Here is a 27,716-nt window from a genome sequence, read left to right on the forward strand (position 1 = left end):
GATGTAGTCAAGGCAACGCGTTTTCTTTCTCTCCGTTTAGCTAACAATATGTATTTAATTTACACTTCTGTAACGTTTCGAATTATTACCAACCTGAACAAAAGACTTTATTTTATAAAAATGTGATTTATGCTTATATAAACAAAACAATGAGTTGTGTAAAGTGACAGTACTGTAATCGGTTACTGTCCAGCCGCTCCTGTCTTTCAAATGAAGCCACAGCAGCACACACTGCTAAGCTAACCGTGCTAACTAACCTTCATGTTCACAGCTCTGCAATCACGGTATGTATCACGATATTTCAAACATTTACCAGTAAAAATCTTAACTGTTTTCACCCTTCATAGCTTAAACCATGATGAACATTCACCTCGTACATGCTTTTCTAAAGTATCATATTTTAAACATTTCTCTCTTACACATTATATATAATGATTTTTATAAATTAGGGCAGTTGTAGCCTAGTGGTTAAGGTACTGGACTAGTAATCAAAATGTCACTGATTTAAACCCCACCACTGCCAGGTTGTCACTGTTGGGCCCTTGAGCAAGGCCCTTAACTCTCAATTTCTTAGACCTCATACTGTCCCAGTACTGTAAGTCGCTTTGAAAAAAAGGGCCTTCCAAATGCCAAAAATGTAAACGTAGCCATATACAGTATTATATCGTTTTCCCCCTGCACAGTATGTATTATGACATTTTAAACATTTAACTTATTCACGGTATGTATTTTAATGTTTTGAACTATTTCCCCTGTACAGTATGTATCATGAGATTTTAAAAATACATAAATATTTGACTGATTATTCAAGCCTGTATATTTAAATGACTTTGGTTCATTTAGTGGACACATCATCATACCTTAATTACAACCATGAGAACCTCTATCTGTTTGCAAGGACAGGAGTTTGAGTACAGCGTGAAAAACCTAAATGCATGGAGAAAAGACAAAACTTACGCAGGTAAATTTTTAGATCTGTATACTTGAGGGTGGCCATGTCATGAAACACCAATCAAATAAATGAATGTGCTGAATTATTTTGCTGTCTTTTCTGTTAACATTATGCAATACATTTTACTATATTTTATTACTTCACATTGCACAAGTGCACTTAAATAAATGTGTAATTTGTTTTCTAGAATCTTTAGTTCACATAGAAAACTTGATTTTATTTGATAAATAAACACAAACTTTGTGGCCTGTGACAGTTGGGATAGGAGCAAAATAGGAATGAAAAGTTTATGGAATATTTAGGGTACACTGTTTTCAAACATCTCACAATAATCGGCTGAATTTGTCACAGGTGAGAGAATCATGATGGGGTATAAAAGCATGATCCACCAAAGACTCATTGCAAGCAGTGTTTGGTCATGGCTCACCACTTTGTGCCAAACCCTATAAGAGAATTGTCAATCAGTTTGAATAATTATTAGGCAATTATGTTATATTGTGACTAGTGTGTATATTGTCCCCCAGCTTCCCCAAGTGTAGGAAACAGCATTGGTTGATCACTACTTTGTGTGCATTTACCTGGCTATTAATATGTAGTTATAAAAGGCCTTTAGTATGTTCCATATGTTTTATGTGCTAAAGGCTGTAGAACCACTGGCCTACACTGTCAGAGTGCAATACCTTGTTAGGAATGAGGTCTTAATAAAAAACTTTTACATATAAACTCTTTTTCATTCACAGATCAACTGTGCAGTCTCATTATGGATATATTTAGCAACTTGGCAACCTTGTGGATTGTATGCTTATGTTTTTTGGGAGACGGTCAGGCTGACAAGCCAAGTCAAGTTGCCACAGAGCCCCAGCCAGTCGACAATGGTATGTCTAACGTGAATGTGTGTGAACATTCAAGAAACTTGAATGTTGATGTACAAGATACAGTATCAACATGTGACTTAACACAGAGTGTATAATAATGCACGTTTTGTGAGTAGTATAAACCTGGTAATTGTTTAAAATGCTTGCAAGGCTATGTGGACTGTTGCTGTGATTTCATTTAAAATGTATTCAGGCTCTAAATGTAGCCACGCTGAGAATAGACCGGATTCACAATGTACATTAAGCCCTACCTTCAGTGATATAATGGCAGTTTGTCAGATAAAGGAGAGTTCAACATTATAGTTTCACTTTCAAACTATGTTTATTGTATTATTTTTATTTAGTCTTTGAATTGAGATACCACCATGGTCACAAATAAGAGCCTTTAATAGTATTTTAAAAATGTACTTAAATTAATGAGTTTATGTGATATGATTAGTGATATATTTCTAAGCTTATTAAACTGCAAATTCATTTTTACAACAAAGTAATTAAATTAAATAAATTTAGTCTGTGAGCAGTTGTGCATGTTCTCCCCACGTCTTTGTGGGTTTCTCCAGGTTCTTCTTTTTTCCGCCTCCTAAGAATATTTGCTTCTCTGAATTGCCTCTCTATCTTTTACTTCCTCATGTCCATGTCCGTCTTATAGTTCTTACTCTTATTTGTTTAGAATATTATATCCCAGAAGTTACAAAACCCCATGGGAAATCAGTCACAGCCACAATGATGGATCATTGACTTATGAGCAATTATGGCAAAAGTCCAGAGTGATGTAATTTTTTTATTAAAACAATTGGAACAAAGCCCAGACATTGAGTGATTTTTACATCAGATCATGCTAAGTTTATGGTAATAGGTACCTCATTTGACCTCTTATTAAAAATGTGCAACTGGCTTCACTGTCAAATTTCATGATTTATTTGCAGGTTAAGTGTGCTGAGGTTAATCTGGGGTAAACTGTACAGAGAAATGTAGACGGTTAACATTGTGACCTGGCATTGTGACCTGATTCAGAAGTGCTGCATCCACAAACTGTAGGTGAAAGGCTTTTGTAAATAAAAGAGGGAATGATAGATTTAATACAACTATCATTTTTTGTCAAGTGTAAAGATTATCAGTTCATCGAATGTTGGCAGTTACAATTTGGCTATAAATTGCGCTATATAAAAGTTTTAAATCAACCAATATTAGCAAACACAAGTTTGTTATTAACTCAAGTATAATAAAAATTAGAGAATCATTAATATAATATAGTAATATTTATTAGTTATTAGTATGAGCTATATATTTTTGTTAACTTGTGTTAAGTTGTAAAATATAGCTGCTGCTTCTCAGGCATTTGTCCCTGATTCAGAATTCCAGTTTAAAATATGTGTGGGGAAAAATGAGGGCTGCAGGAAGTTGTAAACTAGTTTAAGTTTATTTAGTGTTGTAGAGGTCATGATCTGTAAGTTATTTAGTTAATAGCTACAGTTAATAGCTTGCTTAATAAACGAAGCATGTTGAAAACCAGTGCATGGCAAATTTTCTCCTGAAATGTCAGCAACCTGTTGCTAAATCAGGTTCTTGCAAGAAGTTATGGTGAAAAGCATCCACTATTTTTTAACTGAACTGTGTGTTTGTGTTTTAGACAAACACCTCGTCATAATAAAAATAGATAATATAGAGTGAACTGGCAAAAAACAGTAGGTTAACGTACATGGTGTATAATAAGCTTTGATGTCAACTCAGCCACTTAAAGGAATTGGTTTGCAATGCTTTCTGGGAGAAAAGTCCAAGCACATAAAGGCTTTTTTTTAATAATCATGCTTCCATTTAAAGACTCTTTTTAATACAAATCACATGCAGTAGACATGCATAGAATGCAAACTCATGCCTCTTCTCTGTTGATTTTGTCACCTTATGCAGTTTATTTGTTTTGAAATCTGGTTTAAAAAAAGCTTTTCTCCTCTAGTTTATCATAAAATCTTATTGGGCCTATACTGGTCAGCAATGCAGGGCTGGTACTGTATCATATTTGACAATTTATTATTCATTCCACTGCCATAAGTATATTATAAACTTGTGATTTTAACTGCCACGACACTACACACGTCAACGTAAGACATTAGTAGTCATGAAGCCACCACTGTCAGGCTTGCAGTCTGTGAAATGTGAAGAAATCTGTTAGGTTGTGGAGGAAATCGGTTAGTGAGGTTATCGTGTATTGACTTAATACCCAGACATGCTGTTGAAATTGGTGAGTGGATGTTAGTGCACTGTGTTTAAGAAGAGTGTATTCACTGGGGCCCAAGTTAGTATCAGATGTCTGGTTTTATGATGAAGGCTGTAATTCTTAAATTATTCTAAATGAAAACATTCCTAATGCTATTTTTAATAATTAAACAATTTATAGTAAAATAAAATTAAAATAAACAAAGATGTTTTAATTGCTAATGATTCAGACACTGGCTTGCACTAGCTTGTCTGCATATGGAAGAACAGTAGGAGTATTTGTGTAACTGCCCTCAATGCCTGTTTGCATATCCTATGGAAATGATTTACCTTCAGGAAGCAAATTTCAACATGGTCACAGACATTACTTACAACAATGTAGTTGTGTAACACTATTGAAGCACCTTTTGATTTTATGACCGCGTTCAGTCTTTTTGGGTTGGAGTTTATCAGCGTGGCACATCTTGACTTTACAGTCTTTGCCACTGTTCCTTGCGAAAGCTTACCATCCCTTTTCCCAGTGTGTCCATTAATGCCTGAGGTAGTATCTATAAATACGTTGCTGAAATTTTGGCATTATGGATAATGTATTAATTAGAATAACATGGAAACGATTTTTTTTTTTTTTTTTTTTTTTTTTTTTTTTTTTTTTTTTTTTTTTTTTTTTTTACCCCTTTTTCTCCCCTTTTAGCGCATCCAATTGTTCAATTAGCATCGTGCTTCCTCTCTGTCTATGCCGAACCCAGCGCGTCTCTTTTTACCGCTGCGCCACCTGAGCGGCTGGAAACGACTTTTTAATAAGACACTATAAACGTCAACATCACTAAGCGCTTTGTTTAACCTACTTTCATGGGAAAATGGTAATTGTACGTTATTTATAAATAAGGTTAGTAAGGTTCAGTGCATTTAAAATAGCAATCCTGTTGCTGCACACCAGCCTCAATATAGGTTTTCCCATGTAGAGCTGAAATTTTTGTTCATAATGTCACACTGATAAAATTCCACTGAACAATTGGCAGGATTTGACATTTAGTGACTTAGGGAATACATGCTAAAATTCCTGTTAAAAAATCCTGCTTTGAAGCAGTTTAAACATGCACAAATATACAGGTATGTTATTTCGTAGTTCAGGTTACTGAAGGAATGAACACTTTCTCCTCTTTACTAGTAAATAAAGATCGATTAGATCTATTTATTAATTTAAAAAGAATAAAAAACACTGCCATGTAGTTTGGAATAAACAAGGCAGACCAAAGGAGTCTGGAAAATGTAGTCCATCACCGGTTGTGGGTTGTAATATTAAAGAAGTTTTAGTATCTCTGAAAACTACCACAGACTTCATTTTTATTTTGGTTTAACATTTATTTAGTAAGTCAGTAGTTCATCATGTATCAGTGTCCCCTTTATTCTGGGATGAGATCATTAAAAACCCCAAGTTACACTAATTTCGTTTAGTTCAACTTCTTGTTTTTACATGAGCATAAAAATGAAACATTTGCAGCCTTCCAAATATTTTTGCATAGTTAGCTTTGATTCTTTTTGAACATCACTGTACTTCTCATTGTACAATGTGAAAAGCCCTGGAGCAAATAATACTTAGCATGTTTTGCAAGTCATATCTTGTTTTTCTCCACTAACAAGAGAGTACAACTGTTTATAGAGTTACAGAGTCTGTCAGCCTGAAAAAAGGTAGTTTTTGCTTAAAATGGGCACTTATTGATTGGTCAATGTGGGATTATATATAAAACCCTAAAACAGGGAAAAAATTTAATTTGTACCCATGGAAGTTAAATTATTGTTGTGGCATCAATGTTCACTGCTTTGAAGTACCATTTTTGGTATCTCTTCCTTACCCCTTGCTATCCTGACCCTCCTTTTACTTCAGTTGCTTGCTAGCACAGTTAGACATGTGAGTGGCTTTTGAGGCCTGGGGTCACGTTCCTGTTAGCAGCATAATGTCAGCTGCAGTTCATTGTATGCCCTTAAAGGATAGCATGGTCTATTTCCACTCTAGAGTCAGTGCTCTTCAGGCCCCTAGAAAGGCAGTGGAAAGCTGCTGATCCTCCAACTTCTGCTTATTTCATAACACTGACTGCTCAGTGAAGCAACTGTAAGATGAGATGCTTTTTAATAAAGTGGCTGGTTAGAACAAAAACACCCTAACCAAAACTAATTAACTAATTAACACAAATATATAGTCTGTTTATATATATATATATATATATATATATATATATATATATATATATATATATATATATATATATATAATCTGCTTAGTATTTTTGAGTGTATGAATGTGTACAACCGGAAACACTTGGACTTTTTAGAATACTGGATGTATTTGCCAAACTGTATATTCTATTTTTTATATGTTGTTGTTGTTGTTGTTGTTATTAATAATTTTGCGACTAGAAATAAGGTAAACTGGATAAAATAAAAAAAAATTGACACAATTGACAATGGACATTAAGGACACACTATTTTATTAACCTTTTTTTTTCAATTTGTTGCATTAATTTGTCATATATTTTGACAATTAACATGCACTTTAGCTAAAAAGCCAGTTTGAAGCTTTACAGGGTTACGAGCTTAACTTTGGTTTATCCACAGGTGAAACAAAGATGGACGTTTCTAATTGTTAACCACATCATGGTATCATACATACAAAAAATTACCTTTGCCGACCTCTAATTTATATACAGGTGCAGCAGAAAGAAAAAAAAATATGATTGTAGCATTAATTAAATTTGCCTTCACATTTAAGCTTAAATTCTCCAGCTTTACTGTAAATAAAGCATCATTTCAAACTTCAGAGTGACATTCAACCCCCTTTCCCCCCCCACAAGCCCTGTGGTAACAAAACAGCTGTAAAGATTTGCTTTCTATATATAGGAGATTGCTTCTTTAAGCTAATACCACTGCTACGTTTATATTTAGCCAACGTTGCTCTTTGTTCTGTGATCTGCACAGCTCCACAGCTCCACTAGCTGATTTGTGTTTTTAGAAGGCCTGCTAAATCTTGAGAGGAGATCAGGGTGTCTTGTTTTACACAAAATTGCTTATTAGCATTGTGTTTTATTTGAACAGGTCTTCTAACGCAAAGCTGCGGTCATTTTGGCAGCATTATGTAAATGGTCATTCTTCCTAGAAATGTCTAATTAGATGATACTGCTATACTTTCTGTTCTGTCTGCTTTAGGCCCAGATTGATCATGTTACATTATTTAGAAAATTGGTGACCCAACAGGCTACCTACACATTCAAACATACGAATGTAAAATAAACTTAATTATAGAAATGCGCCTTTTTATGTTCTTTTTCATTAAGTTACTCTGTTTTTTCTCCAGAGCTTTGCCGCATCGATGAACCTCTGTGCAAAGATGAAAATGCCATCCTCAGTTTCGAGGCCATCCGCAACATTCACAAGCAGATGGACGACGATGCCAATGGAAATGTGGATGTTGCAGAGACTGATGGGGTCAGTGCTTTGCTTATTAGAAGCTATTAAATTATAGTACACATGCTGCAAAGCTAAACCAAGATGTTTTCTAAATTATTGATGGGTTTTGGCCATGTTCTGTTTATACTAGTGACAAGCTCATCTTTCCTGGTGTACTTCTGGTTTATAGCTTTCTTCTGCTTTTCTTCCTGTTACGGTCTTGAGATGCAAAGCACATTTCTGTCAAAAAGAGACAGCTGTTGTTCTGATGCTAGTGATCATCTAAAGTCTATCCTGCATTGTGTCTTTAAACAACCGGTGTTGGCTCACAAAGACTTTTTTTTATATATGTTTCAATATGAAAACACAAGAAATCTTAGAGAAGGACATTTTTGTTATATTTACATATCAAACAGTTGGATTTCGGGAAGGTGGGTAATTAATTAGATGACCTATGGTATATTAATCTCATTTGTTACTGTCACATACAAAGTAGTACTGTGTGTGTGTGTAATAAATGCCCTTATACGTGATGACCATTAGGAGCACTAGGAGTCGTATGTGAGTTTGGTGTGAAAGACCAAACCTGCGTCACAGGCTCTGATCTCAACCTCACTGTACACCTTTAAAAGTTGAATTTATACAGGCAGCATATTGTTCAGTCAAAACACATATTTTTGAAGTTTTACCAAGTAGTTTACACATTGTACAAAATGCAAACATTTCAAAGCTATTATATGTTAAAAGTACAGCATGGGATTAATTGCTATTTAGTGTGGTTGCTGTCAGCAGTAAAATGATTTATGCACTGGCCACTAGGTAGCCACCTATTCTAAAGATAGCCTCAGAAAAGCGTGTAGTGTATTCTCACTATGCCAGCATGTTGAGGAAATCCAAAACTATTATACCCATGTGGGTTTCCTCACAGCATCCTGGACCACCTGATTTGAATGTTTGTTAAAGACCAGTCGCTCTCTTGGCGTGTTTTCACATGAGCAGTATGCTGTGTAGGCGTGGTGACTTGCTGCAGCCAGCTTTTTCTAGGCAGCATTAAGGATGATTTATCAAATGTGGTATGTATGAGACCTGGTATTGCTTCATCCTTTAGAGCGGCTTGAAGAGATGTCATGTAACAGCCTGCTTTAATCATGAACCTCTGTGTGTTTAGGATACACACTGCACTGACACATGCTTAGTGCACGCTGACTGTGAGTGGGTGTTTAGAAAAACTAGATGTGTCATCATTCATAGTTCATGTGAATTTACAGATGACTTCTGGTATTTTATGACATCATTAAAGTAGCAACATTCTAATAAAAATTAGAGACGATAAAAGGTGTTTACTCAGCTCAGCAGTTAAAACAATGTCGTTTCCTCTTATATACAAATATTATTCAAATTTAAAATATTTAAATTTGAAACCCAATTTCGAAGTTTAGTAAAAGGAAAATTCAGAACAGTACCAAGACCATGTTTGATGTTTTAACCAATCAACTTAGTTATCTATCTATCTATCTATCTATCTCTATCTCTATCTCTATCTCTATCTCTATCTCTATCTCTCTCTCTCTCTCTCTCTCTCTCTCTCTCTCTCTCTATCTCTCTATCTATCTATCTATCTAATGTAATAATGCACCACATGTTTTCAATGGGAGACTGGTCTGGACTACAGACAGGCCAGTCTAACCTCTGCATTTACTATCAAGCCATGATGTTGTAACACCTGCAGAATTTTGCTTGGCTTTGTCTTGCTGAAACAAAAAGGGACGTCATCTACATGGAAAGAAAGCATAAGCTGCTTTAAAATGACTGTTTTCCCTCAGTGTTAAAAGTGCCTTTACTGAGATGTGCAAGTTGCCCATACCACTGGAGCTGACTTTTAAACTTGTTGATAACAATCACAATGCCCTTTTTTCTGATTGGCCCAAAGGGACACAGCATCTGTTAGTTCTAAGAATAATTTCAAAGGTGGAATCGGGTGCTCGAGTGGCACAAGCACATTACCTCAAAGTTTAATTCATAGCAGAGTCACCAACCTGGTCGGGCATTCATACAAACACAGTTGGCCATGCGATATGTGATCTCCTGTACTTATTCTGTGGTCTTGCCCATGAGGTCATGTTCCTCTTAGCAGCTTTGAGATATTATTGTTACTATTATGCACTATGCAGTTATCTATCTATCTATCTATCTATCTATCTATCTATCTATCTATCTATCTATCTATCTCTATCTCTATCTCTCTCTCTCTCTCTCTCTCTCTCTCTCTCTCTCTCTCTCTCTATCTATCTATCTATCTAATGTAATAATGCACCACATGTTTTCAATGGGAGACTGGTCTGGACTACAGACAGGCCAGTCTAACCTCTGCATTTACTATCAAGCCATGATGTTGTAACACCTGCAGAATTTTGCTTCTTTACACACTGTCTAACCCACTAACAAGCACAGTCATCATGTTCTTAACAGAGGCTGCTTTAGTGTTAATAAGGCCTGTAACCACATGTTCTTAGAGGTCTGCTCATTTATAAAAGGCCTGTTAGAGATGCCAGAGTCTATACAGAATAATACTACATTATTAGTTTCACTTACACACACTGTAAAATGTCCTCTTAAATGTTAAATTATATTGAATTTACCTCTACACCTTGATTTGTTTGTTTATTGTCATTAAGCTGTGGAATGGAATAGCCTTATTTTAACAGGGAGAGTCAGTATTTACTGAGAGGGTTTACAGGCACAATAATCAGAGGTGGAAAGAGTACTAAAATATTCTACTCAAGTAAAAATTCATTAAAGTAACAGTACTTTTACCTAAGTATGAGTAAAATTACTAGTCTAAAAATCTACTCAAGTAAAAAGTAAAAAATTACTCATTTAAAATGTACTCGTTACTTAAACGTTACTTAGTTGTTTAACAGGAGAGGGGGGTCTCTTCTGTGTAATGCAAACAGGACAAGTGGATATTTCTCAATAGTTGTTTTTAATTAAAATATAATAGAAAAAAACATGTTGATACAACATTTAAAAGATTTAGGGATGTGTAATGTGTCATTTTAGTACAGACCATTCCATAAAACTTTTTCAAACTGTATAACCACTGAAGTTGGCATTAATTGTGGATTCTATAGACCAGCCTTCTTTTCATCACCAACAAATACCAAACAACAGTCATACTGCAAATCTCAGAACTCAAAACAAGTCACGGTTACAGGTGTTGTGACTTTTACTAAATGACCCAAAGAAAACCTTCAAGATGTATAAGACAAAACTTCGCCATTCTTTGACATCAGACTATGTTGTCAAATAACAAAACATCAAACTCCAAACATGTTAAACTTTTGAAAATCACCCTTCCCTCCCTACTGTATACCTAGATTACAGCTCCTTTATTTAAGCACCAGTTTATTTTCCATCGCAGAATTCACTGCAACAGTTTCCCAGACGTGATTTTTAGCGTTTTATTTACTCAGTAACGGATGTTATTTAAAATGTAGCGAATTACAATTCTTAATACAAAACATACTTAAGTAAAAGTAGTTTAACAGTTTAACAAACATTACTGGTTGTTAAATCTACTTTAAAAAGTACAAGTACACAAAAAACTACTCAATTACAGTAACGCGAGTAAATGTAACTTGTTACTTTCCACCTCTGCAAATAATCACTGACATAAATTCAGCACTGCAAGCGCTGTATGGGTATTCCATTCCAAAAAACCCTTAGGCATTGATATGGAGTTGACATTGTTATGTTTGTGTGGTTACCTGGCCAGGTCAGTGGCTCTACTGAGATTTCAGCTTCAACAGAGTTTAAACACTCTGCATCCTTTAAAAGTCAGCTTTTTTATTTATTCACATATTGTTGGTGGTTTCATCATTTAAAACTCAACTTCCTGAATAAGAAATTAAACCAACCCAGAGGTAAATGGGTCAATGTTATTCACTTTGGAACTTTGCTCATAGAAACAGTAAAGCAGCAGTAATATCCTAATAGAGATAAAGATAAAACTGGAGTTATCAGACATACAGTTGTAAGCATGGACAATCTAAGACTTTGAGTTTTATCTTACAGTTCTTGAGGGAGGACCTGAACTACCATGATCCTAAAGCCAAGCATAACAGTTTTCATGGTGATGACCAGTTCATCAGTGTGGAGGATCTGTGGAATGCATGGAAGAGCTCAAAAGGTAGGCATTTTAATGCTTTTTATATTATATTTTGTGAAACTATTTGTGGTTACCACTCTATTAAAAAGAACAAAAAGCAAGTTTGAAGTAACTTAAATACAGTAACAAACAGCTGCACTGATGGATATTTGATTGAAATGCAAATAAATATTCCAGTCTTCCAAATGAATGCCATAATTCAGCTATAAGAGTTCAAACAATAGACATATTTATTATTATTATTTATAACAAAAGAATTACATTAATAATATTAATTTTAACCTCACTTTAATATGACCTGGAATATTTGACATGACTGCCTTTAGAAACCTTCTTTGAAAGTCATAGATGCATACCTTGAAAGCAATCTGAAAATGGTTAGATTCTATGATGACTTTGGTTCAGCCTACAGGTGCAAAAACTCTTTTTGATTGATGTTTCTATATTTAACTATAATGTGCCCAAAAATTATTCCAGAGGTTTAATGAATACTAGGATGAAATCAAGCACCTTCTAGGACCCTTGTTGAACCATTTTGGGAAGTTCTGGAGCACAGACCCCAAAGTAAATCCACCTTCATCCCCTAAAGAAGTGGACATTTCCTTTCTAGAGAAATGTTTTCATGTCCTGTGACCAACTATTAATGACTTGTATGAGCGTGTTTTAAGGCAATATTTTCCAAAAATATTTGGGTACCTGTTTCTGATATTTTGTCCCTGTGTTTGCGATTGCCCAGCCAAAACATAAATTGTGTAACATTGGTGCTGAGAGCTTACAAGTGTCCCAGAGTGGAGTAGAGTGTGTGTGTGTGTATAGCAGGTGATGTACAGATAGCAGAGCTGATCACTTGGTAAAAAAGCAGCAACAGCATCCAGCTTTCAACAGCTCACTTAAGTACTGATAAGTTTTACTGCAGTCATGCTTCCGTCCCCGAGCCTGGAGCTACAGCTACAAGGCTGGCCTTTGCTGTTTGTTAGTTTTCTTGCTCTCTCTCTTCCTCTCATGTCTCATTTACGCTGCATTGCAGCTTTTCTTTACAAGATGAGCTAGCAGGGATGAACACAGGAAAATGAGCAAGCCAAGCCTTATAAAACAAACACGTGCTTTCACTGAATAGTTACTTAATCTACTGATGACACCTAACTCGCCTTCCCAGCTAAAGCTATTCCCAGGACACTTAATTGTATGCTTGCATTGATCCACCATTATGATTACACATCCATTAAAATGTTTGTGGATTTTATTTTTGTTTAAACCCACTCAGTCACTTACTGAGCAATAATGTTCTGCTTTTAATTTGACCTGATGTGGGATTTGGTCATGAAGTGCAGATCATTTTGTTTGTTTCCTAGTATATAACTGGACAGTGGACGAGGTAGTAGAATGGCTAGAAGCCTATGTGGAGCTGCCGCAGTATTTGGAAGCTTTTCGGAAAATGTCATTCAACGGAACAGCCATGCCCCGGTAAGCCATTTGCCTTCTTGATCCACCAGACTCATGTTTAAAAGATTTTACACCGTAGTACCAGTGATGCAGAGATGTTTAAAACAAGTCTTTTACCTGACGATATATGTTAAAAAGCAATAAGTTGGTTTATATGGGTTCTTATACATTTGTATTCATGTAAAGAAATCTACAGCAACACCTAATTGTACCATCCAGACAGAATATATTAGACTCAGAGTTTGAGTTCTGCAGTTAAAGCTTTAGGGTTTTTTTCAGTTGTTCTACTGCAGTACTTATCTGTATTTTTTTTCTTAGGCTTGCTGTAAAAAACTCCACTCTCACAGTGACGGTGCTAAAGATTTTGGACCGCAGTCACTCTCAGAAGCTTCAGCTGAAAGCGCTGGATACAGTTCTGTTTGGAGCACCAATGAGTGAGAGAGATTTTTCTTTTTTCACCACAGATTAATAGCAGACAGTATACACAGCATATGTGCAGCTTCTTACTCTCTCTAAACATTTAACCCTTTCCTACAAACATTGTGTACATGTAGTATTTTCTTTTTTTTTTTTTTACATTCATTTGAGCTTGTTTTTACCCAGCTTGTGCAGACGGGTCAATAAGCCTATATAAGGGCACTGATCAAAATCTACAAAGTGCCCATAAAATGCATTTGCTTGAGCATATTGCTTTATTCTACAAGCCTTAATAAAATAAACAGAACTTATAATTTCTATCTTTTGTTCTTTTGATTCCACCATTATTTGAACATGATCTCAAAAATCTTTGGAGAAACATTATTAGCATTTTTTTACTTTTGAAACCTCAGTGTTCTGTTGTTTGAAAAGACCTTGGCTACCAGTAAACTGCAAATCTTAGGGGTTGGGATGTGGTATACTACAACACTGGGCAGCCACAAGAATTTCTAAATACAGGTCATGGTATTGACACTTTGCAGCTGTGGTTTACTTTGTTAATGCAACTAGAACCTAAAGTAGAAACAGAAACCTTGGGTGAAAGAAAGAATAGCACTTTAAATGACAGCAGGCCGAACTACCTGTCAGTTTTATTTTCCTGCGCTCCTCTGATTCCTTTGTTAATGTTTGCATGAATTCAGTAGCTGGTCATGCAAAGCAGTCTAACTGCAAATGTGTTTTCCTCATTTATTTGCCTACCTCTTACTAGGGAACAGCAAGGTCCTTCCTCCATTTTAGTGAAAGTGAATTGAATCAAACCTGCTCGTGAGCATTTCGTTAGCATCCGAGTATACAGTAAATGCCTTTCACTTTTGTCTTTGTCTGAATTGCATAACCCAAACAAAGCAGATCTCACCTTGTTGCTGCTGGAATGTCTCATTAGCTTCTCGTGAAGGGCTCTGCTCAGTCTGGCTTTTCAACGTGCCAACGTGAGCTATAGACAAGTGATAGGAGTGCCGGAGAGAGACGGGCTTGGAAGAAAATTGCTCTGTATGCTAAGCACAGCTCTCTGGCGCTCAGGCCCTGATAAGCGCTACACTCTTTTTTTCAATTGCTGTGCTGGATTGGCTCAGTTTGTGTTTGAGTTAAGAAGATTTTTTGTTGCTCTTGCCTATCATTTGTAAGGTGTTTTCATTTGCATTTGTAAGTCTACTGTTTTGCACTGTTTCTGAGCTAGCCTCTGGGTCCAATGTGACCCTGATTATTTTTATTCTTTTTGAAATTATTTGTTTATAGATATATTTTTGATTATCTACTATCATGTAAACATTTCCTAGGTTGTTATATAAATGCTTAGATATCAACAGGCACTTCTACCACTGGTAACGTTTATATATGGCTGTTTTAAATTCTGATTTGACTGTACACAGCATTGACAAATGAGCGCCAGCTGGTGTTCTTAAACCCTGAAAAATAAAACGTGTTTAATGCTTAAAAAAAGAGAAAAGACGTAGAGGTCAGTTGAAAATAAAATGCAGTGGGTCTGCGCGTGGCATGTCCCATTGTGTGTGCTGGGCAGAATAGGCCCAGCTGTGGTCAACCTGACATGCTGCAGTCTGTGTGTGACAGCAGTCGTGTTTAATCTGCCTGCACCCTGCTGATCACTGCTAAAAAGCTTTACCTCAAATTTTGTGTGTTTACAAGACTAAACAGCTCACACGTTTTGCTTGCTAAGCTCTTTGGTGACGTGTTTTGATTAAAAGCAGCATAAACACCCAATAGTGACAGGAAAGTTAAGCCAACCTTAAATATTTCAAATGGTAATTAAAATCCGTCAAGTCAAGCCAATTATCAGAATTCTAATTAACATAGTATGAAAGCATAATGTGGCAACCAGGGGAAAAGGTGAAAAAAGGTAATTCTTTATTAGTGATGCCAAAATTGAAAAAAAACACATTTTTTTTACATTATTTGTAATGCAACTTCCTTTCCATTTCATACTTAACTCTTGCATTTTACATCTAACAAGCAATTAAGAAGATTGTATATAAATGTTACCTGCATGAACATAAATTATGATGCTGTAACAGGAAACAGAGCCTTTCTTAAACTGTTGGCACAAAGTTGAACGATAATATTTAGATATTATTTACACACCTGTTTACAGTTGAAGTGGCTAAAATGCCTGAACTTGTTAATACTTGGCAGTCATAGTCATGTGCTCATGGTTATTTTTTACTAATAGTCCTGATGAAACCTCCATTCCTTGCACCCCAATTGAATTAACTTAATTTCCCTGTGCGCTCTTGCGGCCTCTGCAGCATGCACAACACCCACACATGCTGAAAAGGGCTGCAATTTGTCTCCCACCTGATGTGTAAAGATGCTGGCTGCCTTTTTAGACCAATCTGTGGTGGATTTTTAGAGTCTTATGACAGATCGAGGACCAAGCTTCTCTCTATTTTCTGCTGCTCATGCAATATGTCGACCAGACAGTAGGAATTGCTTTTACAGCAGCAAGGAGGTCATTACCCAATGTAGCCTTTCTTTTATTAGACGCTGTCAGTTGTGTTCATTGAGCTCCCAGACAGGCTTGTAGCACCGCCAAGACTTAAACCCCAGTGTTTTAGCTTGTCTTCTTTTGTTTCTTGTTGTTCTGATTGTTTCTTTTTGTATACAGTGAACAGCCACAATCATTTAAAGGACTTTATGCTGGTCGTATCAATAGTAATTGGTATGGGGGGCTGCTGGTTTGCATACATCCAGAATCGCTACTCCAAAGACCACATGAAGAAGATGATGAAAGACCTAGAGGGTCTGCAAAGAGCTGAGCAAAGCCTACATGACCTGCAGCAAAAGTAAGAGCATTTTATTTTTATAATATCTTTGAAATGATGTTTATTAGGTTTATGGATACTCAAAGTATTCTTTAACTCACTGTTTTATAATGGTTATATTAAAACATTTATTATCCACTTTGTGGTTCTGTTTCTCCTAAGCTGCAGTTTTGTAATTGCTGTGAGAGCTCTGTGGTTGTTGTGCCTGATGACACAGAAGGACATTGCTTAATGGCCACGTGTTTTGTATAGAGGAAACAGGTTTAAACAGCATAATGGGCTTTTTCTTTTCCCTTCCACTGCCTGTCACGTAGATCATGGAAACAACCTATATTACATCTATAAATGCTGATGAGCCAAACCATTAGAGCCACTCCACAAAAATGTGCCTGGTAGTGCCTATTTCATAACAATACTGCATGTTACAATCTGGGATATAAAAATATTGGACTGATGAAAATTACTTTATGTATTAAACAACAGATATGGTCAGATGTAGAGACCTGAGTGACTTTCAGGGCCAAATGAATGGGTTAAAGTGTCTCAGAAACAGCAAGGGATACTTACCTACAGTGGCCCAAGCTCTGTAATGGATTGACACCCTGACCAGGGTATTCCTGCTTTGCACACAGAGTGGAACCGTAGCTCTTTTGTTGGTTATTAGTTAGGTGGTCTTGGGAATGTTAAAAGTTTTTATTTTTTTTAATTCATATCATTTTTGTATAAAATATATCATTATAAATATCAGCATCATTTTTGATTAGTATATCACTTTAGATGTGGCTGATGTGGATTTACAGCCTTCAACTTTATCCACAAGAACTTTTGTAAGTTGCTTTTGATAAGTGTCTGCTCATTGTTAAACAGCGTGTAGGTGCTAATAATTAACTTAAGTCCAGATAGATCACAGGTGGGTAACATGGGTTGAAATGAACTTCCTGGGAAATAAAATATAGAAAAACCTTGGACCTCTTCCCAAGATCAGAAAGAAAAATTAAGCAGACATCAAATGTAGCTACAGAAACACCAGAAGCAGATCTGCCATGAATTAAATGTCTGATCATTAGTGAAACTGTTCACTGTCAAGCAAGCTTTACATTGTTGCCTCCTGTGCAGGAAAAAAAGCCCCAGCTTCTGCTTTTTACTTGTTCAGTCAACCTTATTTGAACAACAAACATTACTTCGGCTGTCAGGTGCTGATTTTTCAGCATTAAAACTTTTAAGCCCATGGTAATGGAAAGTTTGCTTGACAGTGGACAATGTCTCAACAGAACTTTTTTGTACTGTTTATAAATTCTTTATGCAAACTTTTTAAGCTCTAAATGTTTGAATTCCCAAAAGAACATATATTCTCTTAGAGGCAATAAGTTGTTTGTTTTTCTATCAGTTTGTGGCTAGTTTGTTTATGGATCACACAAAACTTTAGGAAGAGTGTGAGTAACTGTAATGACTTGGTGCAGTACTAGTAATACTAAGTTATATACTCTTTAATCCTACATTTTTAGTGTTAGATTATTTGCTTTCATTAATAAATGGTTTTATAAAACTACCCCAAACTTACATTAAAAGCTTGAGTACATTTTTTTTTTCTTTAGATGTTAGTAGAATTACATTGAAAAACATTGTCTTTAAACGTAAGTTCTTGACTGATAACTGATCATTCTATTTAATGTCAAGACTTATATTTACTTATTAGTGTTTATACTGTACACTTGTTATCTTACTACTCTAGATTTCACTCTGTTTAACAACATCAGCATGGCTGGAGGGCATGTCATATGACAATGGCCAAACTGACTTTATATACAGTGGGGTCAAAAAGTATTTAGTCAGTCACTGATTGTGCAGGTTCTCCTACTTAGAAAGATGAGAGAGTTCTGTAATTTTCATCATAGCTACACTTCAACTATGAGAGACAAAATGAGAAAAAAAAAATCCAGGAAATCACATTGTAGGATTTTTAAAGAATTTTTTTGTAAAATATGGAAAATAAGTATTTGGTCACCCACAAACAAGCAAGATTTCTGGCTCTCACAGACCTGTAACTTCTTCTTTAAGAAGCTCTTCTGTCCTCCACTCGTTACCTGTATTAATGGCACCTGTTTGACCTCGTTATCTGTATAAAAGACACCTGTCCACAGCCTCAAACAGTCAGACTCCAAACTCAACCATGGCCAAGACCAAAGAGCTGTCAAAGGACACCAGGAAGAAAATTGTAGACCTGCACCAGGCTGGGAAGAGTGAATCTACAATAGGCAAGCAGGTTGATGTGAATAAATCAACTGTGGGAGCAATTGTAAGAAAATGGAAGACATACAAGACCATTGATAATCTCCCTTTGGTTCAAGATCTCATCCCGTGGGGTCAAAATGATCATGAGAACGGTGAGCAAAAATCCAAGAACTACACGGAGGGACCTGATGAATGACCTGCAGAGAGCTGGGACCAAAGTAACAAAGGCTACCATCAGTAACACACTACGCCGAGAGGGACTCAAATCCTGCAGTGCCAGGCGTGTCCCCCTGCTTAAGCCAGTACATGTCCAGGCCCGTCTGAAGTTTGCCAGAGAGCATATGGATGATCCAGAAGAGGATTGGGAGAATATCATGTGGTCAGATGAAACCAAAATGGAACTTTTTGGTAAAAACTCAACTCGTCGTGTTTGGAGGAAGAAGAAGAACCCAAGAACACCATACCTACTGTGAAGCATGGGGGTGGAAACATCATGCTTTGGGGCTGTTTTTCTGCAAAGGGGACAGGACGACTGATCTGTGTTAAGGGAAGAATGAACGGGGCCATGTATCGTGAGATTTTAAGCCAAAACCTCCTTCCATCAGTGAGAGCATTGAAGATGGAACGTGGCTGGGTCTTCCGGCATGACAATGATCCCAAACACACCGCTCGGGCAACGAAGGAGTGGCTCCTTTTTTTTTTGTGGAGTCCGTGTTGCCCAGCGACAGCCCGAAAACATCACTGCTCTAGAGGAGATCTGCATGGAGGAATGGGCCAAAATACCAGCTACAGTGTGTGCAAACCTGGTGAAGACTTACAGGAAACGTTTGACCTCTGTCATTGCCAACAAAGGTTATGTTACAAAGTATTGAGTTGAACTTTTGTTATTGACCAAATACTTATTTTCCACCATAATTTACAAAGAAATTCTTTAAAAATCCTACAATGTGATTTCCTGGATTTTTTTTTCTCATTTTGTCTCTCATAGTTGAAGTGTAGCTATGATGAAAATTACAGAACTCTCTCATCTTTCTAAGTAGGAGAACCTGCACAATCAGTGGCTGACTAAATACTTTTTGGCCCCACTGTAGGCACGGCAGAGGTATTCATTGTTAATCCAGCCATAGCAGGAAGAGGTCATGTCTGTCATCGTGCTCAGGTTCTTGCGCTTGCTGTAAACATTGCTGTTAAACTAAACTTCCTTTTATGTTAACCTTTAAAGTCATCTGGCTGTATCTAACCATAAACCTAGCCAATTACAGTTTTGGCAAAAAGCATTAAGGTAATGACAAATAATTGTTTATTTACACATAACTTGTAGGGACCACTGAAAATCTCCAACACAAGCTAACTGGAGTCTTGTAATACTCTTCCCACACTTCTGTTGGTCTGATATACTGTGGGATTTATTTATATGCAGTTGGAATCAGACTTTTTCAACCCCCAGACAAACAGCTGATAACACATGGCCACACAATTCCAGATTAGGCCTATCCAAATTTTGTCTGGTGGGTTCCAGTCGACCCTTCCTGAGCTTTATGGTCAAGCGAGGTGTGTATGGTGTTAAGTGTTCTTATTGTTACCACTTACACATTTGTCTCAGCCTTTATCAGGTCATCCTATTAGTCAAGGGTTTCTTCGTTGTCCTAATGAGGCCTCTGGATGACATTTTGTGCTTTTTCTTCCAGCCCAGCACTTGCTGCTGCGCCATAACATAAGAATGTGTCGTGTAGGGAATCATCACTGGGTGGTCCTAGCAAGGTCTCAACTGTAACTACTTGGGATTGAAACATCGAGTCCTTTGTCTAACTCTTGGAACTTTCAGACAATTCTCCAAATGGTGTCCTTAGGTTTTGGAAATATTTTTATAATGATCTCCTCTCTCAGCTTTTGTGACGGCTGTAACCCAACTTAGGTCTACAAATATATACTCATCGGGTACTTATCGGCTACACCTACTGTACAGATAAATGTTATGGTTATTTAGTTACCGACTGTAGTCCATCTAATGCTTTGTACACTTCAGTAGACCTCCATAGAATCCCTCCTGACCAGACGATGTTTGGGCACTGAAATAAAACCAACATGTTAATGTCATTATAGCGTTATGTGGGTCTGGTGCAGCAGTGACGTTGGGATTTTTAAACAGGAGGTCCCTACTATTTTTGTGCCCTGTTTTTCATTTTCCTCATTTAGTATTTTTAATAGAATTTTAACATCCAGTACATTTTATGCTTTAGGATTCACTGTTTTTGGTGTTTTGCACAACATCAGGTTTTTTTCTTTTGTGCACTTTTTACATCTGTGTAATATTTAAATGCCATACTCTGACTTACCTTACCTCATTTATGGGTGCTTGCTTGTGGTGTGTTGTAACTGGATCCACAGATTTCCAGCCCTCTGTAAACACAGGCTGGCCTATGGAACAGCAAGCCCGTGTGCTTCAGGAGGCTTGGCTACATCACGCCTGCTCTGAAGCGTTAGAGACAGACATAACAAGGACAGCTGGAGTATAGCAACCACATAATTTGTGGTTCAGAGAAGGATGAAAAACTTTGCAACCTTGATCATGAATTGAGCCTTGAGCCAGCAGATTCTTTTTAATAATGTAATTATTATGTAATATCGAGGCTTTATGCTTTTGTTTCATTTACTGCTTTGCTCATACCATGACACATCGAGATTGTTGGTTTTCTTAGTGAGTGTAGCTATTAAGAAGGTAATGTTAATGTTTTAAAACATTGCTAATTGGTGTGAATTAAGTCACCATTATAAGTTACTTCTCCAGAGTGACAGATCTGTTGGTATAGTATATTGTATTATGTCCTTAGTATCAATATTGGTGAGGACTTCCAGATTGTTAAATTAGGCTGGGTGTCTTTTAATTGGTAAATCTGAATGAGTTGCATTTTTGTTCAGGTTGCGAATTGCGCAGGAAGAGCACCGCACTGTAGAAGTGGAAAAGGTGAATCTGGAGCAGAAACTTCGTGACGAGATCAATTCTGCCAAGCAGGAGGCTCAGCGGCTCAGGGAGCTGCGGGAGGGTACAGAGAATGAGCTCAGTCGTCAGAAATATGCAGAGGAGGAGCTGGAGCAGGTAAGATTTCAGGGTTTTAAGGTCTCTACCCTACGGCAGCATAAACTTGTTTGTGGGTTTCTAACACTGGCTTATCTGACCTCAACATGATTTCCCCTGTTCTGCCGAAAATACTGTAGCTGCCATTGTGTTTGTGGCCCCTCCTTGGTATTGTCTGTAATTCTGCCCCACTACAAACTCATTGAACTGCATTGACTCAACCCAGAAACATATACTATGTTGTTATAGGATATAGAATAAAATAGGTAATTAGAGAACGGAACGAATATAAAGAACACAACATGCAACTTAGTCTACCTTGTATTGAAGACCGTGCCATGTCAGCTTTATTTTGACCATGTTTAAAATAGTAGCAACTGCAAGTCATAACATTTTCAGATGGTGAGAAGATGAGTAATGTTTAGAAAGGAAGTGAAGTTCTGTTGTAAAATCACCTTACTGCATTGCTTGGCATTCTGGCTGAAAGCATGGCAGTGCATCTGTGGCACTAAACCTCATTAATGCTGTCTAATGAGCCTAAAAATGCTGCTCTCTTCACCCATCATAGATTTTACATTTATCTTTTGTCTTTGTAGAGACTCAAGATGCACTAAAACACAAATTTGGGGCTTTGACTGGACTGAATATAGAATACCCAGTGCCAGTTTTTGTTCATTTAATTAGTAGATGAGGCAACTGCAAAATGATTTAAGCTCCAAACCTCAACCCTATTTACCACCTTCAGGCTGTACTGGGTTGCCTATTGGGGCTTTTCATTTAGCATCAGTGTTTTACCTCAGAAATGCTCTTTTTACTGAATGGGCACACATTCCTATAGACACTATACATTATTGAGGAAAGAGAGAGAGGGAACTCCTTATTGACACTTCTTATAATGGTTGAGGAATGGATGCCCAACCAGTTTATTGTCAGCTGTCTACATTCTTTTAGCCATAAAGTATATAAAAAAGTTTGTATAATGTATGTTAACATTAACATAAAACCAAGCAGCTACCTCGTTAATAAGGCTTCATTATTATATGCTGGATTTAAAATGAAGACCCTGTGCAAACTCTGACTGGGATCAGTGGGGTAAGTCTTAACCAGTTAGAAATGCATTATATAAAACTAAGCTTGTTAGTCAGTGCTTTCCTCTGTATGAATATAAAATGAAGTCCTGTCCAAAAAAAAAAAAAAAAAAAACACAAAAATTGTTGATAATAGACATTATCAGGTCAGAGTTCACCAAAGTTAAACATGACATGACTGGTTTTGTTTACAAAATGGATTCACTCCGAAAGTCTGGCCAGTGGAACCAATGATCAATTTTAGTACCATTTAGAACAATTTAAGTTTTGTTTGTTTAATTTTGCTGATAAAGTGTTTAATTAAATTGGTTAATCATGCAGCTTACTAATGATACAGAATATTTAAAACAAATTGTTTTTGTGCTTTGCTCAATTAAATTTTTTGTATCATGAAAGAGATGATGTTAATGTGGTGGTTACTTTTTGAATATACATCACCACTTGTTCAGTTTGGTATTCTGTGCCAGTGTGGACAACTGACCATGAGATGCTTGGACATCACATTCCAAAACCATGTGCGTTAATAGGGTGTTTAACCCCCACCCCCGATAACTAAGAGTGCTGCTAAAAGGAGAGGACCATGCTTTGTGCTGTCCCGTCCCAGCGTAGGTGTGCTCTTTTTACACATTTGTACACATTTACGAAACATTTGCCAAAACGTTAGGAGCATATAATAAATATAACTGATTTTATACATGTAAGCAATGGTGGCTAAAACACCAGGATTCATTAATACCTAACTAATTCATGCATACTTTGGACTAAATACTGCATGTTGAGCTGTCATGTTAACATGTTTCTCTACTGTCTTTCCAAAATGCCTTTAGTACCCTAAGCAAATGTCATTAATACCCAATACACATTGCCTCAATACATTTGGCATAGTACTAAAGATTCTTTTTGGCTAAATATCTTCTGTTTGGCCATACATTTAATAAAGAGACATATAAAATTTGTACTGTTAATTTAAAAATGTGTTTGGTACAGTTCACGACTGCTTTGTTGGCACATTTTTTGTCATGCAACACAGAGATTATGTGCAATTTTGCTTCATTATCAGCCCACACGCCTTGTATACTCTGTCTCTTCATTCAAACATAATGCACTCTGAACTGCTTGAGCTTTTTGCTCCACCAAACCAAATTTCCATTAGTTGCTGGGAAACAACGCATTATAATTCTTGGTTCAGACTTCACCCTTGAACCGCCTTGTGCTAAGTCATGTAGTCTTTCACACCTAACACTGGGCACTGCATGTTACTGGTATTGAGCTGACAGTATGTGGCGCCTCCTGCAGGTACGCATGGCTCTAAAGAAGGCTGAGAAAGAGCTTGAGTCGCGCTCCAGCTGGTCTCCTCCAGAAGCACTGCAGAAATGGCTGCAGCTCACACATGAGGTGGAGGTGCAGTACTATAACATTAAGAAACAGAACGCTGAGAAACAACTGCTAGTTGCCAAAGAGGGGGTTGGTATAAAAAAATTTTTTTCTTTTTTTTTTTCATTTTTTTCATTTTTGAATATTATGATAAAACCCAATAATGAAAGTTCCGATCAGTCAGTCTGGCATAAGTGTCATGTGCTAGCAATGTGCAGTTTAAGGTTTGTTCTAATTTTCTGTCATTTGCAGGCAGAAAAAATAAAAAAGAAGAGGAATACACTCTTTGGGACTTTTCATGTGGCGCACAGTTCCTCACTAGATGATGTAGATCACAAAATCCTTGCTGCCAAGTAAGTTTCTCAGTTCTAATGTACTTTACTGTTTATTGTGTGTTTATTTTATGCATTTCGAGAGCTTCATTTAAGCAGGTACATTTCATTAGGGTTGTAACAATGTGCCTGTTTTATTAGACAATAAGCAATGTTGCTTTTGGATATCTTGACTAATCAATAATTTAAATAGCACTGTGTGCCTGTTATTAGATTTTAGGTACACCTATTATATAAAATATATGCTTGCAACTTTCTGGCAACAGTTTTAGGCAGGTACTTTACTGTTACAGCATGATTGTGCTGTATGAAGCAAGGACCCTAAAGACATAATTTAATAAGTTTGGTGTGGAGAAACTTCTTTGGGTTCGATCCAGTATTGGTGCCCAACCTTACAAATGGTCCTTTGACTTAATTGGCACACATTTTCTCACACACATGCTAAAATCCAATAAAATTAGAGGTTGTAATATCTGCAAAGGTGTAGCCAACTCAATATTAACAGCTCTTTTTTTAATGTGATGCCCAACAAGCATATTGTCAGGTGTCCACATAGTTTTAGCCATAATATTGTAGAATAGTATACAATAAAACAACCAATCTTAAATAGGCCTGTCATACTTCTTACATAATCACCTAACCCATCATTGTTTAGTAGCCTAGTTCATGCCCTGTCTGACATCTAAGAAGCCATTGACTGTTTTTCCCTTACCATTCAGTGGCAGGTTCTCTTTATTTTTCCACCACTTATGCTGGCACCTTAACCAGACAGCGGGACTCTTAGAGGGTTATCATATTTGACTGCTGGCTTGAATACCCGATTGTAGTGTTTGCCTTTGTTGTGCAAATATAATAATATGAATGTAGCCTATAAACCAGCTACACTTGATAAAGCTCAGTGCATTGCTATGAGTGCTTTGCCACTAAGAACTGATCTGGTCTTCTGGTCGTTGCACCAGCACAGTAGGTGCAGGCAGTATGCAGCAAGGGGTATTGCAATAGGAAATTGCCAACAACTGAATGGGGAGAAAGAAGGCAATGTGCCCAAAAAGAGAATTAGCGACAGACTTGTGTTTATATTAGTGTCTTGTACTCAGTGTTCAAATCTTTTTATTTTAGTTTAGATATCTCTTAATCTTATGCTTGTCTTTTTGTCTTAAAGGCAGGCACTGGCAGAGGTAACAGCTGCCCTTCGAGAGAGACTCCATCGATGGCAGCAGATTGAGATTCTGACAGGCTTCACGCTTGTGAATAACCCAGGTCTGCCCACGCTAGCCTCAGTGCTCAATCTGGACCCGAGCTTCATGGGCGGACGTGCCACTCCCCAACACTTCGTTATGTCTGAAGACATGGACGACATGGACGAGGACATAGTTGCACCCAGTATTCTTCAATGTAAGGACTTGCAGGACTCAAACAAGCATAAAGATCAGCCAACTAAGAGCTCACACAGACAAACTGTTGCTTAAATCCAAAAAACCCTCTTTATAATGTGGCTAAAGCTTTCATGTATGTCTTGCTAATGCATCGAGTTTATTAGAGATCAATTCAGGATGATATGTAGGGTGTGGGCTTTTAATGTGTGACAACACAAGCTTTCATATGGGTAAATTCTCATCAGTTTTGGACTTCATGTTTGCGGTCTCAAACATGGGTGAGGGTCGTTTTTTGCAATGCTTTTGTCACAATTCTAAAAGTGCACTTAAAAATACACAAATAGTACCATCAAATGTTTGTACTAATATGTTCTTCATGTAGTTTTTTATATTTATTGGAAGGTCAGTGATGAGGCTCAGTAAGTTCAAAGCACTATAGTGTTTCATGGGTCTGTGGGTAAGAGTAATCTAAAACTAAAAAACAGTATATCAAATTTTAAAGTCTTTGATGTTCATCATTGAACCGAAGCCTGTTGTTTACTTCTATCACCCGTCCAAAAATAATTCTAAGACAGCAGCATAGTCCGGTTTTACTGAACATTTCATTAGTGCATATAATTTAGCACACAACACACAGAGACAATAATTGGCATCTTACTTAGCATATTATTTGCCATGCTACCTTGTATGCATGGGTCAGACAGACGACTTGTTGGTCAGACAGTGCTGACAAGTTCACCTGTGGGATTTCCTGGCTGCATCCTATAAAACACATTTTACTGGCTCATACATTTCTAACTGAGTTTCTTCACACACACCTCTAGGACACATTTTATCCAGTACTTCTCCAGACGTGTGTTCTTGTTTATGTTTTTTATTATGTCTGACCACAACAGAGAACCAGTCTTCAGTGTAGTTTCTGGCTTGATCTTTCTGTGTTTATAGCTACCCGCTTAAAACATCACAGATCTGCCAGGTTAGAGTGGAGCCAAGATCGCAGCCTTATTAAAGCACTGAGGGAAAACCAGGACCTTTCAGAAAAGCTTTGTTGTCTATTATATGTGTGTCAAACTGGTTAACAGAAGATTTGTGTAGTTCAATGCTAACCAAGTAGAATTTCATCCCAATTATTGGCAGCTATTTCTTCTGTCTTGATCTTCACCCGTCCCCTTCTGATGTCCACCTGTCTGATCATGAGTGACGTGTGAGTGACTTAGTCTTTAGGTTTGGCTCTCAGCACCCTCCCTTACCCTTACTTAAGCACTTCTCTTTTTTTAATAGCACACCTTAAATTAGCTCAGTATCATGCACTTAAATGAAGGCGTCTGTAAGGCATGTGTATATCTAGCAAAAAAGAGGCTTTTTAGTTCTGAGCATCTCTAACAGTCTGGCTGAGCCATTATCTTTCTCACCAGTTAGCTTAAAATTAGTTTTAAGCATTTTGTTTGTAGTTTGTCAATATTTGTGTTATAGTTTTATAGTATTTAATTATAGTATTAAAACTCAATATCTCCAGCAGAGCTGGGTAATGATTAGTTTCATAGATGACATTTAATTTTACAATCAAGTTATATTTCTATAACTTATTAAGGAAGCCATTTCTTAAACAAATGGCTGTGTTTTTATCTTTTTTGAGTACACATACACACTACAGCTACCAAAAAGTTAAACAGGGGTGCCTTTAAAATTTTTAACATCAAATTAAAAAAAATTACTAATTGCTGTTGGTGTGTATGTTTTATTTAATATTTTAATAAAGAGAAAGCCAATCCATTGCTGGGCCTAGGCCACCCTTCCTCCCCACCGGAGCCCAGCAGTAGTGGGCTTTCTTATTATGTATTTTACAAACATATTTGTAAATATGGTTTCATGTCACCCAGGTATAACCAGT

The 27,716-nt window shown here is 36.9% G+C and overlaps 1 protein-coding gene across 6 annotated transcripts in view; it reads left to right on the top strand.

The window, feature by feature from the left end:
- Positions 1-27,716, top strand: part of stim1a (stromal interaction molecule 1a) — a 33,960-nt gene that overhangs the window by 643 nt on the left and 5,601 nt on the right. The window contains exons 1-12 of one of the 6 annotated variants that reach the window (XM_063017206.1): positions 101-284; positions 844-961; positions 1,693-1,827; positions 7,391-7,521; positions 11,557-11,671; positions 13,003-13,114; positions 13,412-13,527; positions 16,191-16,368; positions 21,499-21,676; positions 24,040-24,207; positions 24,370-24,470; positions 25,612-25,844. In XM_063017206.1, the coding sequence (XP_062873276.1) occupies positions 874-961; positions 1,693-1,827; positions 7,391-7,521; positions 11,557-11,671; positions 13,003-13,114; positions 13,412-13,527; positions 16,191-16,368; positions 21,499-21,676; positions 24,040-24,207; positions 24,370-24,470; positions 25,612-25,844 (1,555 nt within the window). In that variant the 5' untranslated portion in view covers positions 101-284; positions 844-873. Of the gene's footprint in view, positions 1-100; positions 285-843; positions 962-1,692; positions 1,828-7,390; positions 7,522-11,556; positions 11,672-13,002; positions 13,115-13,411; positions 13,528-16,190; positions 16,369-21,498; positions 21,677-24,039; positions 24,208-24,369; positions 24,471-25,611; positions 25,845-27,716 lie in introns of those variants that run through there. The other 5 variants (XM_063017208.1, XM_063017207.1, XM_063017211.1 and 2 more) reach the window with 5 other exon arrangements.

This window comes from Trichomycterus rosablanca, chromosome 20 (genome assembly GCF_030014385.1).
Source record: "Trichomycterus rosablanca isolate fTriRos1 chromosome 20, fTriRos1.hap1, whole genome shotgun sequence".
Classification (NCBI taxonomy): domain Eukaryota; kingdom Metazoa; phylum Chordata; class Actinopteri; order Siluriformes; family Trichomycteridae; genus Trichomycterus; species Trichomycterus rosablanca.